The sequence below is a fragment of the Melozone crissalis genome, unplaced genomic scaffold (genome assembly GCF_028551555.1).
Source record: "Melozone crissalis strain CALT ecotype California unplaced genomic scaffold, PUWL_Pcris_2 ptg000061l_1, whole genome shotgun sequence".
Classification (NCBI taxonomy): Eukaryota; Metazoa; Chordata; class Aves; order Passeriformes; family Passerellidae; genus Melozone; species Melozone crissalis.
Window position 1 is genome coordinate 9,532,629 of NW_026535839.1, and position 20,477 is coordinate 9,553,105.

Below are 20,477 nucleotides of genomic sequence, written 5' to 3' on the forward strand. Positions count from 1 at the left end.
CAGACAGCAAGTCAGAAAGATGCTGCAAAGAAACAGCAACCAAACACACCTCACTGCAGCACAGCTTCTGCCCATGCAGAGCTGGGGAACCCAGCCCTGCTCTTGCACCAGGGCCAGCTGGGAGGGCTGCTGGTCCCTGCAAGACTTTTATCTGCCTTCTGTCCTGCTATGCAAGCTAATGTCAGAGCATGGAGTGCCTTGTGCTCTGGGATGTGTCTGGGGCAGAGCCATGGTGTCCATCACAGAACCAGATGAGCTGTGGTACCAGGTGCTCCAAGGTCTGTATGTGCCAGGAGAGACACCTGAGCCCAGCCGTCCTTGGGAATGAGACCCTGCCTGTCTTGCCAAGGTTGGGAAGGAAATCTGTGGCAGGAAAATGAATGTGGAGCTCCTACAGAGCCAGACATGCAGTTTAATTGCTGTTCTCTGTGGTCACAAACACTGGAGGCACTTCCAGAGCCACCCGCAGGAGAAGCAACAGTTAATGGCTCAGAGAGGGAAACATCAAGAAATGGGTTCTTATTATCTCTTTTGCTTTACTTTCCCCAGCAGTAAACTGAAAATAAACATGTGACCTAATATCCTGAGTACATCCATAAATTTAAGGTAAAGAACCAAAAAGAGCCACATGGAAGTATAGCTCAGTCCCCACATTTTAGAACAATCTCACTGTAACCAGGATAGCACCTGGGGATTCCCTGACTTCTCTAATGCAGACATTAGAGGGATGCTCCAGCCACAGCTTCAGGATTGGTATCTAAGGAGCTCCCAAACCCCTAAACTCAGACAATCACACAAAAGATGGATGTCAAGGGAATCTTAAAGATCATCCAGTTCCAGCCCTCCCTGCCATGGGCAGGGACACCTTCCACTAGCACAGGTTGCTCCAAGCCCCATCCATCCTGGCCTTGGACATTTCCAGGGATGGGGCAGCCACAGCTTCTCTGGGCAGCCTGTGCCAGGGCCTCACCACCCTCACAAATAAGAATTTCTTCCTAATATATAATCTAAATCTGCCCTCTGTCAGTTCAAAGCTATTCCCCTCTCTCTAGTCACTACATACCCATCTAAAAACTCCCTGTCTAGCCTTTCTTGTAGCCCCTTTAGCCACTGGAAGATGCTTTTCACAAAAAAACAAAGCAGGAGCTGCTGGTGCAATGTGCAATTGGTTCACATCAGACTGAACCTCTCCTTTTCATGAGCCCAAGTCTGGGTCAGCCCTCACAGAGACAGAACCTGGGTGTGGGAGCAGCCAGGCTGGGCACAGCCTTGTGTTACAGGAGAGAAAAAACCACTCCTCCACCTGCAATGAATGCTTCTGTTGGGGAGAGCTGCCTGAGCAGCACGAGGTCAGGGCCATAAGCCCTCACTAAGCCAAGTTACACAAGCTGCTCACCCCAAAGCCCCTGCAACAGGTGATGCTCTGACACCGAGCCAGCCGCGGATGCTTGGGATGGCAGGAGCAAAGAGCTGCTATTTTTACCCTGGCATGAAACTGCAAAGATTAATGCTCTGTGTGCATATCAAAGGAGTATCCTGAACAGGTCATTCACTGCACTGACATCACTGAAATGCACTCAGTGTGATGAGGATGCTGACGTGGCTGGAGCTGTTGACATCTCATTGCAGGGGATCCATGCTGTTGGCACCTTATCACAAAAGCTCCAAACCTTCTTGGTGTTTCTTGTGGGTAGCTCCTCAGAGCACTGACTCTTTCTTCTCCACAAAGCAGCCAACTGACTGCAGCTCCCTTCTCACCCAGCCACCCCACTCTTTTATAGCACTCTTCTTCTCTTTGGGTACAGCTGTGGCCTGTTAAAGTCAGGCCTGTTCCTAATCTTTGGTAATTGGCCCAGCTGCAACTCCTTAGGGGTAAGATTACTTTCTACACTATCTTTATTTTCTTACATTCTATCCCCCTACATGGAGCAACCCCTTGGGGTTACCTCACACGGTGCACAGGGTACTGCCCACCAAGAGTGGTGTGTGGGACCTGCCTGAGCCTGGGCACATCCCCTCCCACCTGGGCACACAGCTCCACCTCCTTTCTGCAGGAATCTCATGGAGAAGTTTTGCTGAACCTGATGCTCAGAGACAGGAGATAAGTGACTGCCCCCTCGAGTCATGTACCCACCTCCCAGTGCTCCCAATATCCCCAAACCTGGATTCGTTTAGAGTCTCAAACCTGGATTCATGTTCAGACTCTCAAACCTGGATTCATGTTTAGAGTCTCAGACTTGGATTTATGTTTAGACTCTCAAACCTGGATTCATGTTCAGACTCTCAAACCTGGACTCATGTTCAGACTCTCACGTCCTGGCTGTGCACAGTCCCTGGTGACGCAGGGAGCTCAGGGGCTCACTGATGGTAGCAGCTCCACCAGTGCTCAATGTCCAGCTCTTTCTGACATTGTAATTAAATGCAGTTTGCTTTGGTTTAATGGGAACTGGCACTTGTAGAGTGACATTTTGCCTCTCACCACGTCACTGATGATGAAGATCAAGGTAATGAAGATACCAACATCTAACAAGCTGACCAGCACTCTGTTAAAGGTTTGAAACATGCCAGTGCAGGGATGGCAGGTGCCTCTCCCCATCTGGAAGCACAGGGATGAGGGAGGGATGATCAGGTGCTGCAGCTCTCAGCAGACACTTTCCTACAAGGAATAAGAATTAATATGAAAAGTATCTTCCTAAGAGGATCACTACACTTTACTTTTGAGGTTTCTTCCCCATAACCCCATGCTGGTCTGGCAGCAAGGGCTGGGATCCCCTGGAGTTAATTCAGGCTTGGGGATGCTGGGACATGTTCATGCCATTTTCTCACCATTTCAAATACCAGCAAACAAAGAAGGTCAGAAATGAAGAAACTGAAATAGCTGCTAAATTAGTTTTTATACAGTGAAAAACTTGTATAACCCTATGAAGACCTGAGGGAAGCCTGGTCCAGATCAACTCCCTGACTCATCTGCAGCACTCAGTTAAACACACAAGGGTTTTATGGCTGGCAAACAATTCAGCAAACCCCAGGAGAGCCTGCGCCTGCTCCCATGAGCACTGCTCCCACCCCGAGGGGAGCTGGAGGCTGCCACATGCTGAGGCTCACATGGGGCACCCCAATGCCCCAGAGATGCACAGCCTGCCACTGATCCTGCATCTGCTCTGGTGGATAAAATCACATTCCTAAAAAGCAACCCACTCCTTCCTGACACACCTGCAAAGTTCTTCCTGGTGCTGAGATGTAAAGATCAGTGAGTGCAGTGACAGTGCCTTAGGCCAGGAGGAGCTTTGGAAGGAAGAGATCCTACAGTTTAAGACAAGAGAGCAATCCTTTGGGAAAGACCATGCCCTGCCTCACAGCAATACAGAAAACAGACCAAGCTGGGCACCTTCCTCACCTCCAGCAGCTTCAAGAAACTGGAGCCCAAAAAGTGTTAAGCTCTGTGCTGTGCAAGCGCTGCAGTGGAGACCTGGCAATAAAAAGGGAACAAAGCACAGAGGCTGCCCTCAGCAGCATCTGTCCATCTCCTGCTGGGCTCCAGGAGCTGGGGATGTCGTCAGGGCTCCCCTTCTGTGCAGGGACAGGTCTTAATCCATTGGGAAACCATGTTCCCAAATTTGCTTGGTGGACAAAGAAATACCCAGGCTGGGTGATGAGGAGTCTGCACAGGAGCCATCAACCCACCCAAATTCACCATCATGGCAAAGAATCACAGAGCAAAGCCCCCACCAAGAGCCAGACCATTCACAGAAGCTCAGTTACGCAGGAGGAGCATTTACTCCTTTATTTATCCAGAGACAGCATTTTCTTAAAACCCTGTATCCATCAAAGGCTCCTTTAAACGAAGGGCTGGAAATTGGGATCAGCCTGAAAATCACAACAAACCTGAGGCCATTAGTCTGAAAGTGGGTCTCAAGGGCACTTGAGGAAAAGAAGTAAGTGGACCCCAACACTCTTGAGGATCACATCTATCCCTGGAGAAGATTACACTGTAATAAAATATACTCAGCAAATTCCCATGGTTAATCATCTCTGTAAACTGAATGCTTCACTTGGCTGAAGGGAGAAGGTTTTTTTTTCCTATATGCTCCCTTTAATATATCAGAAATAATTAATCCTGCATAGTGTTTCTCATGTAAAAATACTTAATTTTATTACAACGAAGACTTTAGTCAGTAATCTTTTCTTTACCTCCACTCCAGCCTAAATTAGTCTTGTCCAATGTCCATAAATAAGTCAGCTTAAGGAAGTCAGTGCAAAGACAGCTCTGCCAGCAGCCCTCAGTGCTGATACTGCTCCTACCACCAGCTCTGCTTATGGGGAATTCTCCTGTGGCACACAACAGCTTTAAAAGGGCAATTTAAAGGGATGATTTTCACTTTCTGTTTATTAAAAATAGTATCTAGCAGGCCATTTGGACAGGATGCCCCACTTTCTTATGAACTTAAGCTAACAGATTTTATACATGCTGTTGCCTCTCAACAGCAGAGCAGAATTTAAGCATTTAAGTTAGAAAAAGTGCCTGGGGGTATAAGGGTGAAGGATAGGGCTGGAGATAGTGGTGGATGGTCACAATAATGAGCCACAGCCCACACACAAGGGTTTGTGATCCTCAGCATTCCCACTCCCAGATTTACTGACCGTGTTACTCCTACTTCTTGTATTTTTATGGCTTCTAGTAAAGGCTATAAAACCATGAGCCAAAAACTATACTCCCAAAACTGGGCTCAAAGACAAGAGGGAAGGCCAAGAAGATAATATATATTTAGATATATAGATAATATATATTTAGGTTTTCATTAACTGGCCTGAGGTTCAGACCTGCAAGCAAGCTGGCCTGAGCGGCTGGATGAGCCCAAAAGTGTCTTTAGGCTCACCCAGGGCTTGGTGCTAACAGGTACCTGAGCACTTCACCCTTCCCTCCTTGGCTGCAGATACCCCAGGGAACATCTGGAGCACCCTGGTCACCAGCACACAGAGTTCAGGGCCCTGTGGGCACCCCTGGCATGAGGAACCTGACACCAGAGACCCTGGACCCTGCAGAGGGACCACAGGTACCCAGAGCCTGCCAACACATCCTCCTGTGGATGGAGAAGGGATGCTGGGGGCAGCTGGTCCTGGAGAGGGAGGGAGAGAGGGGACACAGAGGATCTCAACAGGGCACTGTCACCAAACCCTCTTATTTTAAAACAAACAAGAACCTGAGAAGAATGAGATGGCACCGCTGGGACCACTTTGTGAAGAAAATAAACTATTTGCAGTATTTCCTTATTGGCTGCTAGAGCCAAAACCCCCTCAAGATTTGGCAACAGCCTCTGAAAATCTATGCAAATCATGCATACATACATCAACAGAGCAGCCACAGGAATGGGAACCTCTGGTCTGTGAAGGGAAACCTGTGATGGCTGATGGATGAAGGGAAACCTGGATGGCCCCATCTGCCACCCATTCTGCAATCATTTGTAGGCTGTCTTCATGGCAGGGGCTGCAACAAGCACATTCCTGGCAAAAAAGGCTGATGGAGGGAACTTAACATCAGCCCCTCCCATGCACATCCCTGCTCTGGCACACAGCTCAGTGCCACCAGCAGTCTGTCCGCACTGCCCTGATGGGCACAGGGGGTGCCTGGGCTGGCACTGCCCTTTGCTACAACCCAAACCTTCCTTTAAGTGCCTGTCCCAAAACCCACACAGGCAGTGACACACACAGTCCAGCCATGAAGCTCCATTTGCCATTTGCTGCTGTGCTGAGAGAACAAAGCAGCTGAATCCCAGGAGCATCCAGGAACAGGAACAGCCGTGCCCAAAATGCACCCCCTGACTGCACAGACACCAGTGCCTGATGCTCAGCTCCGGGAAGGTCCCTTTGTGCTGCCTGAGTGGCACAGAGGATGCTCAGGAAGGGGTTAATGCTGCTCGCAGCAGCTCCTGCCCTGGTGCCAGCAGCCAGTGAGTGCAGCTCCAGGTGACGTAATGCTGGGTGCTGTGCAGCAATGCTGGCTGGCTGGGCAGGCTGCACTCACAGCCCTCCTGCTGGATGCCTCAGGGACCCCGGGATGTCCCAGGGACCCCAGCATGTCCCAGGGACCCTGCTATCCCCAGCCCAGGACAGGGTGTCCCCTTCAGCTGCCGCTGCTCTTCCCCAGCTGAATTCTGTCACTCGGCGCTGCCCAGTGAACATCAGAAATTTTCATTATTAAAGCATCCCCAGCCATGGGGAGCATCTGATCCGGGAGCAGCACAGCACAGCTCTGCAGGGCACAGCCAAACTCCTTCCCAGGATCATTCAAGGGCTCTCTCTGTGGGCTTGGAAATCCCCCTGTGTCAATCCCATTCCCATTTCCATGCAGAACGTTAAGGATGGGGTAAGGTGGCCCTTCCCGAGCTGCTGGCAGTTTAGGATTTACATAGGCAGGCTCTGGAAGTTTTACACAAATGCAGCTGAAGCTCCCAATTACAATTAACAGGTGCAGTAAGTAAAATGCTTAGTTGCTCCCTCCCCATCTGAAATCTCCTTCTGTAACAGCCTGTAACCACAGTGGGTCCTTCCAGGCCCCTGGAATAACATAATCCTCTAAGGAGAAAGTGATTCACTCTTCTTTGATGTGATAAAAAGAGGAAAACAAGTGAACAGGAGGCACTAAACAGCCATCTTGTGAAACCCAGACAGCTTTTCCAATTCCATTTCTGAGCTGTTTATCGCCACATAAAAAGCCTGATACCCAGCAGACTAGAGGAAGACCAGTGTTGATGTCCCTGTCTTTCTCACATTTATATTCCAGCCTAAATCTCACCGAGATTTAGCTCAACAAATGAATTATTTAAGTTGCAACTCTGATTCAGTGCCCAGAGAATCATTTTGATGTAGATGGCAGCGGGGACCTGGTACAGAAGGATTCAGGTGCAGAGCAGTGTCTGCTTTCCCAAGGCAGAGGAGAGCACCAGAGGGTTCATCTCCACAGCTTCTGAGAGAGGAAAACCAGGGCTGCAGGGACACAGCAATGGCTGGGCAGTGCTTTGCTGGTGGGCTGATTGCAACAACAAAACACAGATGTTTTTCTGGCAGACCAGACAAAAGCAATGTCTGGGCTGAGAGCAAAATGCACACTTAATTTCTGATGCTGTGCAAAGATCTTCTCCATATTCCTTTCCCCCTTTTCTCTCTGTGCCATTCAGCTCTAACAGTGGTGTTGAAGGCAGCAGGGGGACTGTGCCCTGCTGCTGGGAGGTGACACAGCCTGTGCTGCTCTCCTGGCTCTGACACCCAGCAGAACACAGCAAACACAGCAGCCTCCAGTGCCAGGGCAGCTGCAGGGGATGCTCACACAGCTCCCTACAGGCAAGCAGGGCAGAGCAGCCCCAGCACCCACAGGGGCTGCTCTCCCCCTTTCCAACAGCATCCCTGACCCACCCATGGCCCTTCAGGGACCCATGTGGGTCACACAGCAACCTCCTCCAGACCCAGCCTGCAGGCTGCCAGCACCCTGCTCATTCCCATTTCAGCAATATATGTCTTGGAATTGCTACTAGAGAAGCCAGGGACACTTGAGTGTGTGTTTTCTGGATATAAAAAGACAAAAAAAAAAGTTGCTTCTTTATGTAACTTAAGCCAAGCTACTAACATTAAAGCATCTGGAATTAATTATCCAGCCAGATAATGTTTCCATAATTACTTCAGTAATGCAAACAGCTCCACTTGCCTTTGTATCCACCTACTAATGGAGACCAGAAACAGAAGACATGAGCAATGGTGGCAGCTCTGCACCTGCCAGGGTCTGAGCAGGAGCCACAGCAGACCAAGAACTGCACAAACCCCCCTGACACTGTTACTCACAGGGCTGAGTGTGGCAGAGCTCAAAACACAGACACAGGCGCAAGATGACAACAACTCCCATCCAGCAGCAGTGTCTGCACATGGGTCTCCTTAAAGAAACCCAGCCCAGTGAAAGCAAAGCTTTGAGGAATTTGAAAACGCAGCACCCAGACTCTCTTAATGTGTTCTGGATCACTGAACTGACAGTGAACCCTGAAGCACATGAGAACAGCTCTGACACTCCAAGCAGCTCAGAGCCCATCCCAGAGAACAGGGAGGGATCCATCTGCCTCTTCCAGCATCCCCTGCAGCTTTGGGTGCACCTCATGAAACCCCAGAATGGTTTGAATTGGAAAAGACTTTTAAAGGTCCCCTAATCCAAACCCCACGCCATGAGCAGGGACACCTTCTACTAGATCAGATTTTCCAGATCTTCTTCAAGTGCATTGAGAGAAACCACCTACAGCTCTCCTTCACCTCCCCAAGGTCTGGTAACAGTGCAGCTCACTTTCCAGCAACACCCCACCTAAATTCTACAGGATTACCCACAGCAGCACCAGAACTGAGCAGCTGCTCCTGCTGCTGGGCTATCCCTCTCCTCCCATCACTCTGGAGAGCACTTAAATGCAATAGCTGCTTGCATTGTTCAGAGGGGACCCAAGGTGCCCTAAATCACTGGGAGGTGATTTCATTAGGGCTGTGGTTGCAAGCCCAGCAGTCAGAGCTGCTGGGGTTTGCCTGGCTACACAATAAATCCACGGTTCTGGATGGAGAGCAGAGGCAATGCAGTGAGCTGTGGAGGCTCCCAAGGCTCTACCAAACCAGAGTGGGTCCCAAGAGCTGCAAACCTTGTTACAGAGCAGCAGGAAATCCAGCTCACTCGTTCTATACATTTACTGCTGAAGTACACTTGACTTTCTGTGTGCTTGATCCAGTATAAACCACAGGCATCCACTGGGAAGATTAGCAAACATTCAAAATAAAAGTCCAAGTGGCTCAGAATGAGGTAAGAACAGGCTGGATTAGCACATTTCCCATAGCAAACTAATAAAGGTGAGGACTTGCTGAAAGCCCACACAAGAACTTGTCAAGCAGAGAGTAAACCTGAAATGATGACAAGTAGCAGGCAGAGTAAATCACACTCCCTCCTTTGCAAAGCACTCACAGGCACTGGGCACGAGCCAACAACCTTCTGCAGCACCTGTGCCACCCTGTGCAGCCCCAGTGCCCCTTCTGCAGCACCTGTGCCACCTTCTGCAGCCCCAGTGCCCCCTCTGCAGCACCAGTGCCCCCTTCTGCATGCCCTAGTCCCTCTGCTGCCCTGGTGTGATTCATCCCACCCCAAACCAGGTCCCTGAAGCCCTGGCAGGACAGACCACCCTGTGCCCAGACCATCCCTCCCCTCTGCCTGCAGGGACAAGGGATCCCTGAGCAGATCTGACTGGAAACCTCCCTTGGCCAGGGGCAGAGATGAAGACCAAACTCACTGATGTTACATCACTGGGATTATTCTGCAGCCCTGGATCAGTGCCACCGGCCAGCCCATCCTCACAGCCCAGCTGTCACTGTGGGGGTCCCCAGGAATGGGCAGGCAGGGAGCCTTCCTCTACCCACACACAGCCCAGGGCTTGTGATCAAAACATTTAGGCCTAGGGCAATTGGGATTTTCATTTCTTTTGATCAGAGCACAGTCTCTGAGGGAAGTGTACATGTATTTCTGGAGCACACCAGAACCCAGGCACATTCAAGGGCAGGCAGCCACAGAACAGGGATAACCAACCCAAGAAATAGCCCTTTGTAAAATCGCCAGCATGCCATCTGCAAGCTCCAAACTCACACATTTTTCATGATGAGCTGGAGGGAAGGGAAAAAAAAACAGGAGAAAAAAAAAAAAGGATTATGTTAAAAGAAAAAAAAAAAGCTGTGCTCCAAAAGCTCCTCAAACTGCTGCAGAATCCTGCCTGCCCCTTCTGCAGCAAAGCCCAAGGGAAGCAGCTGATGAGTCAACAGCCAGCCTGCGTCGCCGACCGAGGAGAGGAAGTCCAATGTGAGCACTGAGAACAAAGTGTGCTGGTTCATGGAGTACACACTGAGCAGGCAGCCTCGGGGAGCCCTCCCCAGGCTGCAGGATACAGCCTGGCTGCCAGCCAGCACTCCCAGGGGACACGGAGAGGTGACGTCCAGGCACGCTGGGACATCTGCAGCGTGCCGCCCTGCTGCCAGGCCAGCCTGGCCGCCTTTCCTTTCCTCGGGCTGCCACGCTCCACACTGCAGCACAGACTGCTCCTGCAGGGGCTCTCTCCCTTTGCTGGGTGTTGTGGGTGCAGCACCCAGCCCTGTGAGGAGGAGCTGAGGTGTCTTCTCAGTGCAAGATGGGGGCAGGGATGTGTCCCAGTCCCACACCCACTGCTGGTGCACCAGTTCACTCCTCTCCCTGCCTCAGCACACTCATCTCCAGCACTGCTTCCCACAGACAGACCTGCTCCGTGTGCCTGCTCTGCCAGTGACACTGGCACCACAAAACCACCACCTGCCAGCAATGCACATCTTGGAAAGAGCTGCTGGAGCTCCTGGAGACGTGGGGGCACCTCCTGATGGGAGTCCAGGAAAGAACAGCCTGGAGAGATGAACCTGAGTGGGCAGTGCCACACCACCCAGCCCAGCCAGCCCTGCACCACCTGGATGTGTTCCCTGAGCACAGCCTGACCTGTGTGTGGCCATCAGAGGAGGACAGAGGGGGCTGAGGGAGGACAGGACAGGGACAGGGCCATGGTGCACGGCAGACGGATTGTGCCGGTGCCGCCATCGCCGGGGCTGTGCCTTCCTGTGAGCACAGCACTTTCTGTTTTCTGTTAAAACAGGGCCACAGCGACGATGCAAGTATAGATCTGCAATGCCAAGAATATCTGGGAAGGCTGCCAGCAAGAAGCAGCCTTCCTGCTCGTCCTCCCGCTGTGTGCAAATTCACAGGAAACAGAATCTACAGCACATACTAATGTGGCTTAATGCGAGATCCAAGAGCCACCTTGAGATCCTGCTTGCATCCCTGTCAGCCTGGGGAAGGAGCCACATGCCAAGAACATTAAATCATTAAATAAAGGAGGAAATAAAACCTGCACAGGTGCATAAAATCCCACGTAGGTGCCGCTGCTTTAGGAAGTGAAGCTCTGCTGTGCAAGCTCAACACGCATTGCCACCAGCAGGAAGAGACAAGCCCAGGTGCCTGGCACATCCACTGCTCAAAAATGGCTTCACAGCCTCCTACGAGTACCCATCAACCAGCAAAGTCCTGTGGGGTTTGTTATGGTGTGACTCTGGGAATACAAAACTCATCTGACTTTTTCCCATCTTCCCATTTACAACAGGAGAGGTACCCAAAGCCCTGATGCTCCCAAACTGCTGATAATTCTTACCCTTACTTTACCTTATTTAATCCTGAGGCTGCACTGAGATGAGCCAACTTTGCCTCCAACACCCAACTGCATCCCACAGCAGAATGGGACCTTGCATCTGGATCTCCTCATGCTGGAAATCTCTATCCCTCTGTTTACACACGTGTAAAATAACTGCAGAGTTCACACAGGGGCTGTAAGGCTCAGCTCTGCTCCAAAAAAAGTCAGTGGAGATCCTTCCACTATGGTCTCTAGCAGAGGTGGAACACAGCACCAGGGGGATGCAGTGTCACCAGCACCCACACTGCAGGTGGGTGACACAGGGCAGGGGATGGCAGCCTGCCTGCTGCAAGGGAAAGCTGCCCTGACTGCTCACTGCTCTGATAGCTCCCATCTGACTGCAAGTGCCTTTTATCTCCACACAGGAGCCCTTCAAGCTCTGGGCAATTCTCAGGCCAATAAATTTCTCAGGTTCAAATAAAACCCTTTTGAATAGCCGTGAGCCAGAAGTAATTGTGGAGAGGAAGCAGCTGATCTCCTGTGCTGCCTCTGATGACCCTGGCATCCAGGTGGCTGCCAGCAGCATCCTCCTGAGATAACAAGCCAAGATATGCTGCACCTCTTCCTCCTCTGCTTTCCTCACAACTGCACTGCAATTTGTGCTAACCTAGAAAGGACCCTGGAGTTTAAGGTGGCTCTCAGTGGAGGCATTTGGAGACAGATGCTTTCTGGGGAAAGCATTCCTTAAAATACAGCTCTTGCCTTCTGCCTCTACCCCAGCTTTTGACATTTTACAGCTCCAGGAAAACAAAATGTTTTAAAAATCTCATTTTCAGCTTTGGAGGCACAAAACCTAGAGCTGGTTTCCAAGCAGCCAGGAGGGAGATGAAAACAGCAGCAGTGGCTGAGTGCACGGCACCTTTCGGACAGAGAGCTCCATCTCTGCTGCAGCTCATGGCACCTTTGGGACAACGAGCTCCATCTCTGCTACAACTCATGGCACCCTTCAGACAATGAGCTCCACCTCTGCTCCAACTCATACCACCTTTGGGACAATGAGCTCCACCTCTGCTCCAACTCATGGCACCTTCCAGACAACGAGCTCCATCTCCAGAGCAGGAAGCAGCTCCCACCCCAGAGCACCAGCAATCTGCCCACGGCTCAGCCCAGGAACCAGCTCCTGAGCAGCAGCACCATGGGCTGGCTATTATTTTGCAGACAATGTTTGTCTGCTCACCAGCTCCAGGGGCTCTAGTTTCTTCTCTCCAGCCTCCCCACCTCCTCCTCGGAGTTTCACATGGAAGTGGCTGTCAGAAGTGACAACATCAGGACTGGATTAGCACAGGCATCCCCCCCTAAGGGCAGGATGCTCTGTCACACCTCTGAGATGGGGAAAGCAGAGCGCTGACAGCGAGGAAGAGCAGCAGCCACTGGGCTCCACATTGCCAGTCCACAAAAAACATCAATGCTGGGACTTTTTTCAGCAGATTAAAGGAATTTGGATTGTCCACAGCTAACACAGAGAGGATGTTCGGTTCAGACAAAAATTTTTGAGTAGGGAAAAAGGAAAATTTGGAAGCAAAGGAGGAAAGTGATGCTGAGACCATGGGGCAGCAGCCACGGGGTGGGGGCAAAAGCAGCAGCCAGGTAGGACCAGCAAGGAGGGAGACTGGGGTGAATTAAAGCAGTTAAACAGGGGAGGTAAATGGAGCTGTAAGGCCTTTTAAGGCTGCTCCCTTAAGGCAGATGAAATAGAGTCATCTCTTGTGAAAAAACACTTGACATTTCTCCAAAACAGGGCAAGATGCAAGAAGGAGTTGTCTAACCCTGGAGATAGCAAAATTACTGCAGTCTGCTCTGTCCCTGGCAGCCCAACACTGCCCTTTCCACCTCCCATTCTCACATCAGTGGCCCAAGTGGGAAAAGCTTGAGGGCAGGGATGCTTTGGGAGGCACGGCTGCTCAGCAGAACACACCAACTCTGCTGTGCCTTCTGGCATGCATTCTGTCCTGATTTAAAAAAATCTGGCAGTGTCACTGCCTGTCCCCCTGGGAGCGCATCATGGCTACAAACCAGGTGCAGCCATTAACACTGCTGTAAAATGAGCTCTTCATTTCCCTCCCATCACACTGGGGAAGGCAAAATATCCCAAACAGGAGTCTATCCGAGGACAAAGCCCTCCAGGCCATGCTCCAGCAGAGAGAGATGGTTCAGGCAATTGAGACACAGTGCAAGAAAGAACAACAGCAGAAGAAATAAGAGGAAGCTGAAGCTGTGGGCAAGCAGCACAATCTCCAAGCAGCTCAGGAGCAGCTTGGGATGAGCAGGGTGTGACACAAACTAGAGGGGATGCAGAAATCCACCTGGGATGAGCTGGGAGTGATGGAGTCAGCAATCAGTACCTGAGAGGTCATAGAGAATGGGTCAGATTTCAGAATTACAGACTTACAAAGGACTTTAAAGGGGTCATCTAGTTCCAATACCCTGCCATGGGTAGAGACACTTTCCACTAGAGCAGGCTGCTCAAAGCCCTGTGTAGCCTGGACATTCTTCCAGAGATGCAGCCACAGCTTCTCTGGGCAACCTGTGCCAGCACCTCACCACCCTCACAGGACAGAATTTCTTCCTAATATCTGTTGCTTTAAAAAGAAAACAAACGCTTTGTAGAGCAAGGCTTGAACTAAAAACAGTGTTGAGGTACTGAAGAAAGAGCTGGAACTATTTCAGTAGGCAATTCATCAAGGATTATGGAAAAGTGCCAATTAGAATAATCAAACAAGTAAAATAATCCCAAGAATTAGGAAATTCTTCAGAGGATAACACTGGAAGAGAAACTGTCACTGGAAGTGAAACTTCACACTCAGGGTGAGTGGGCAGCACCAGGATGTCCCCTCCAGAAACCACAGGGGGACACCACCACCACCATCATGGTGCTGGGGGTGCCAGAGCAGGACAGGGTGGGATGGGGACCTGGGAGGGAGCGACCTGTTCCAGGTGTCACTCTAGGAATATCCACTGATGAAAACATGCAGCAGGGCTGCTCCAGCACCCCCAAATCCAAGGGGTGGGAGCCAAGAAGAGAGGCACATTTCCAGCCTGTCCTGCACCCCAGGAGCCCCTGGCTGAGAGGTCTGGGGTGCCAAATCCCACTACTGGGAAGCAGCACTCCCAGCTCTGCATGGGCACTGCCAGCCCAGGCAGTGCCAAGCTATCACTTTTCAGCTGGAAATAGCCCCGGCACGAGCCCTCAGCTGGGAAGCAGAGCACTGGTGAGGCCAGACTGTGGTTAGCTATCAAAGACAACTAAAAAAAGATATTTCACACACAGGCTTTTTTTTTCCTTCCCTTCTCTTTTTTTTGGTTGCTTTTTTTTTTTTTTCCCAAGGATTAAATCAACTCAACAGCCCCCTTTACAACTTCCCTTTTGATGTGTTCAGACTCATTAAAGTTTCATTTCTTTCTCTGTTTTCCCCGGGGGAGGAAGGGGAGCGTACACAAAAGTTTATTTCAGAAGCGGGGTCGGCAGCTGCAGCAGCAGCAGCTGCTGTTGCTGTGGGACAAGCAGAGCCTCCACCAGCCTTTGCTCTGTGCCCAAATCCCTTGGCAGAACACATCCCGCAGCAGCCACCCCGCTCCCGTGAGCGGCCCCAGCATTGCCCTGGCACGACGCTGCACGAGTGTTTCTGCACGATGCACACACGGTGTCACACGTCACAAAGGGAACACACCAGAGATGCAAAGCTCCTCTAAACCCTGTGGGGAGTTTTGGGTCTGATCCTGCAACTTTTCAGGTCCAACCCTGCCAGTTCTGGGGTCCCTTCCCAGCCTTTTCCATTGCCCCCACCAGCAGCACCAACCTTTCCCCCACAGCTCTGGCCACTGCCCTGGGATAATCCCCCACACACGTCACAGGGAGTAGCAGCTCCCCCATGTTTCCTTCTCGCCTCAGCAGCTGTTTGAGTGTCTATTTTAAACCTCAGTTCCCTATTTTAAAATAGCTAATGAGCCCCCGATCTCTGCTGACAGACGTCGTCTCCACAAGGTCTTGGGAGATGCTTCTGTGTTTGCTGGGCTCCTTTTCCCAAGCCCTGAATCTCAGCATGCCCAGCACGTCTCCAATCTGCACAAACATGGTAAAGAGGGAAGTTTTTAATTTAAGGGCCAACTCCTGCTCCCCTGCCGTGAAATACCAGCGGTACAACCACGTGCTCCCTCACAGAGAGGCATCGAGCAGCCAGGCACAGGCTGGCATTCTGCACGGGTTTCTGTTGTTATTTTTTTATTGTTCCTTCAATTTTATCACATCTTTTTTAAAATTTCCTGACCAAGAGCAAACAAGGAGCTGTCCCAGCTGGCCACTGCCCAAAAAAAGCCACACACATGAGAGGGACTTCTCAGGATGTGGTGGGAGGTCCCCGTGCATCCCTGTGCAAGCCCAGGATCCTGAGCATCACCTCTACGTGCTCTCCCAGATGGTGTGCACCCCACCAAGGCAGAGGGAACCCCACAGAGAGGACAGATTCCCAATCAGGACCATGTTCCCCATGGACAGAACAGATGGAGGAGATCCTGCTCACTTACCTGACCACAGGCTCAGGGATGGCCTCAGCACTTGCTGGTACCTGGACACCCTTCTCCCACTCCTGCCTCCAGGGATCAGCCAGCACGTAGTACTCGTCAGGGCTCAGCTGGAAGGAGTCAGGGATCTTCATGGCTGTTATCAGATCCGTCCTGAACACCTGCAGGGGAATAAACCGTCCTGAGTGCAGGGTCCAGGGAGGGTGTCCAGGGGAACTGCCCCCAAGGCACAGCACAGGGGTGTCTGCATCACCAATTGAGTGGCTTCAGGGTGTCAAATTGAGCCCCTGCAGGGCCAGTTTTGGGCAGGAGAACACGGCAACAGGCAGGGACTCCCCTCCAGCCAGGCAGTGCCAAGAGCCCAAGCCCTGCAGCTGCAACCCCTTCAAGGTTCCCCATACTGGGCAGTCAGGAAATCCAGCCACAGGATGTGAGCCTGGACAAGATGCAGACCAAACATTAGTTTTAAACTGAAGAAACAGGCTGCTTTATCTTAGAGGATTGATGGTTTCAGCACAACCACACAAATCTACTCCAAATGCCAAGGGATGTACAGCAACTGGGCTTCTCCACATTTGGCCTTCACAGGCCACAAGAAAATGTTCTTGTCTTGAATGAAGGTATGGGAAACACAGAGCCACTCTGTCCCGAGCACCTTCATATCCTCCTCACATCACTTCACCATCCTGAGCACCTTTGTGTCCCCTTCAGGCCACCTCACTGCCCCAAGCACCCTCATGTCTCCATCACATCACCTCATTGTCCTAAACAGGGACAGACAAAAGCTTAATACAGAAATTATCCAGCTAAAATGTGATCTAGGTGCTGCTTACATATCCACACAGATTTTTCCTGACTCAATAAACCCCTTGTGAGATCAACACTGGTCCCCTCCTGCAGGAAAATCCTCCAGTCCTTCACTCAGTGAATGGGCTCATTCTCCATCTCACTCGTGGCCCTGCAGCATCTTCTCCCAATAGACAGGATGAAAAACTCATTCTAAAAATATCCCTCACGGTAAGTAAGGTTTTCCTTCCAGAGGGCTGCCTGACGGCAATGACTCGAGCAATCCTGCCTCTTGCAGCACAAAAATAAATTGTAAATGAAAATGGATGATTTCTCCTCTCTACCATCTGCTATTAGCTGGAATAATAACTGCCAGTGCCAGCAATCCTGCCTGGACACCATCTCACTCCCTCCCTGCTACTTCTGCATTCCTTCCACAAGGCTGGGGTGGATCAGGTGTTTTCTTTGGATATTGTTTAATCTCTTCACAGCCTGCTCTCCAAATGAGAATTGCTTTGTCAGAATCACAAGAAATAATACAGGATAGTTTTACATTTTTTGACACAAAGATAACACACTTTGGAGAGTATTTGGGAACGCAAATCGACTGAAATGCAGGAAACGAGACATTAAGTAAGACCACTGAGACCAGTATTTAGGTCAGTTTGTTTAATCCTCAGAGCCTCAGCTGCTAACCCAATTAGAGTTAATACAATATATAAACAACCTTTGCTATGTTGGGACCTCTGAATTTCACTGGTACTCTCCTTCTGATGCAGCTGCTTGGAGACATTTTTAACTATGCCCATATAAACCTGATTTGAGTTGGTCAGACCCAGTCTTGGCACATCCTTCCACAAACACAGTTAACAGCCTACATATTGCAGTCAGCTCAGTCTGGGAAAGATCAGGGTCCTTTAAGCCTCTGTGTGTTACACACACATGGTTACAAACACCACAGTAACCTTTTAACACACTGCCAGTGTGGGAAATTAAAAAAATATTGAGAGGCATTAATTAAAGATGAGAAGGGATATGTGAGATATTATAGTCCCTTCAGCAGTGTGGGTCTGTGATCCAAACAAGTGCAGGAATCCCACTGTAGAGTGTTTTCTAAAACAAAGGGTAGAAATACACCCTGCTCTTGACAGCCCTGACAGGTCACAGCCTGGGTCAACACCCTCTCCTTAACCCAGTGCCCAGCTCCAACGAGGACAACACAACCCTGAGTGATCCCTCACACCTCAGAGCTCTTGGCTTGGGTGGATGAGATGCTCTCCTGCGCCTGAACCACACAGGGCTGAGGCCACCATGGGGTAGGTGCCACCCCCTGCTCTGGCCACCAGCACCACACAATCCCCAAAGCACAGAATCATTAAAGCTGGAAAAGCCCTACAAGATCATCAAATCCAACCCTACAAGATCATCAAATCCAACCCTACAAGATCATCAAGTCCAACACTACAAGATCATCAAATCCAACCCTACAAGATCATCAAGTCCAACCCTACAAGATCATCAAGTCCAACCCTACAAGATCATCAAGTCCAACTCTCAACCCAACAGTGCCAAGCTCAGCACTAAACCACATCCCCAACAGCCACATCCACTTGTCTTTAATTCCCTCCAGGGATGGGGATTCCACCACTGCCCTGGGCAGCCTGTGGCAGTGCTTAACCACCCTTTAGTGAAAAATTTTTACTAATATTCAGTCTAACCTTCACCTGGCAACAGCACGATATTGTTATAGAAAACACTGTTTTGAACACACATGACCTAGGGATTTGTGGGCAAAGGCAAGCAGGAATGGTTCCAAAGGTGCAGGGCACCCAAAAGCTTTTCTGAATGACCTGGATTGGATCTTGTTGACACTGAGCACCCTCCTCCCTCAATGCCAGCTCAGGTGCCTCCTGAGGACACCTCCTTTGATGCTGTGGGGTGCAGGAGCGTTGCATCCTTCTTTCATGCAGGCAAATACACCCAATTCTGGCAGGAAGCTGCTCAGGGCAGTGCAGGGCAGGATGGCATCATGCTCCTGCTTCCACCTCAGCGCCCAGACCTGGCAGCCAGCTCAGAGCAGTGCAGAACACTGGGAGTGGGACTGGGAGTGGGACTGCCCTTTGCAGGACAACCAACCACTGGGAGGGTCCAGCCACATCATTACCCTGCCCTGAGGCCTCCAGGCACCCACAGCAGCTGTGGCCTTCCCAGACCCTCACCCCAAGCAAAAATCACCATTTTCTTTTGCTAGGTCAGCACCAGCAGTGAGGAGACAAGCCCTGTCTCTCTGGGTAACACCAGGGCATCCATGGAACAGTGCCAAAATCCTGGCCCATCACCCTCCTCCCACTGATAAGGAGGGAGATGGAGGAACCTGCACAGCAATGGGACCAGCCCTTGGTATAATTCCTCCCTCTGCCTGGTGCAGATCCCAACCCTGTGGTTTCCTGCATTAAGTCTTCCCCAAATTCATCCCTTCTGGCCTTTCAGCTCGCACCAGAATAGAAGCTTAGTTTTAATTTTAAGCCAAATAAGCATGATTGTATCTATTTCCCTGAAGATAAGGCACATTGCAGGCTGGATTTGCAATCTCACTACTTCATTTATTTAGTCCTTCTTGGAAAACAGATAAGCTCACCCATCCGACGGCAGCACGCGCGCCCGCACTTTATCACAGCGACGCCTCTGTCTTTTCATGAAGAACTGGATATGCTCAAATTATTAACTATCAAAGCAGAACACTTTAGAAATGATAGAACAGCACAGAAATTGTAAAGGAAAGCAGATCAGTTGTCTGGAAATCTCCCAACAGCTAATACGCTCAAATTGTAATCTAAATGTCTTTTTGTTTTGAATTGTCTGGGATTAGGGTTGGGAAAAGACTCAATTATTCTACTCAAACTCTTCTGAATTATTTATGAAAACCAAATAAAGGATAAATTGGGCACTGATGAACCGAGGACCTGGCGATGAAGAGAAAGTTGGGTACCAGAAAACAAGCAATTTTCCCTCAATAGGAGTGTTTACTGTTTCTCCCCGGCCGTGGGAGCTGACAGATTGTCTGCTGCCCTGCACCCGCTCTCTCCTCCTCCACCACAGCCCTGGCCAGGCTCTGGCCTCCCATTTCAGCCCTGAATGGGATCTCAGTTATTGCCTATCGATCTGCCAGCACTGGGAAAGGCCAAACCAAGACGTTCCTTTATTACCTCTGCTTGCTCAGGAACCTCATGGAGGTTTAGTGATGCTCAGGATGCATCACACCAGTGCCCAGGGCCAGCCTCTCCCTTTGTTACTGTCAGCTTTAAACACAGTTAAAAAGAAGGTGAAATTTCAAAATCCCAAGATATTTTTTCCTTCATATTTCCAAAAGAAATGGACATGGAGTCCACACCAGGTCGGTGTGGTTGTGCAGCCTCAGACTCCAGGCAAAGAAAGGAACATGGGAAAAACCTTAATCTCCCTTGTATCCCACAGGCCAGACAAATCTGGACTACCCCTAGGACCTCCCCATCCTTGCTGCCAACCTGTCTGTGGTGTTGGACTGACACACCAGTAGGGCCAGTCCTGGCAGTCCAGTAACAGGAGAAGTCACTGGGTGTTCCCCAACAATACATCAGTACTTTTGTAATTTCTGTAATTTGCTATTTTAAAGCAAAAGCTGTGTTCCTTTTGTATCTCAAAAAAAAAAAAAAAAAAAAAAAACCACCCAAAAAAACCCAACCAAACCCTGAGCTAATCCATTGTGACATCCTCTGATGTTCACATCCCAACGTGTCACTGGGATCCAGCCTGGCACTGGCGGGATGCTCCTTCAGGTATGGCAGAAACCTGCAAGGCAAGGGCTGGATTTGGTTCCTCCTTGAGCCCCTGGCACCTTTTACATCAGCTGCTCCACCTTGGTGCGGATCT

At 50.4% G+C, this 20,477-nt stretch overlaps 1 protein-coding gene across 3 annotated transcripts in view; it reads right to left on the minus strand.

The window, feature by feature from the left end:
* The window catches only part of JADE2 (jade family PHD finger 2), a 74,245-nt gene that overhangs the window by 37,564 nt on the left and 16,204 nt on the right, over window positions 1-20,477 (minus strand). For all 3 annotated transcript variants that reach the window (XM_054287698.1, XM_054287696.1, XM_054287697.1), the window contains one exon: window positions 15,786-15,943. In XM_054287698.1, the coding sequence (XP_054143673.1) occupies window positions 15,786-15,943 (158 nt within the window). The remainder of the gene's footprint in view (window positions 1-15,785; window positions 15,944-20,477) is intronic.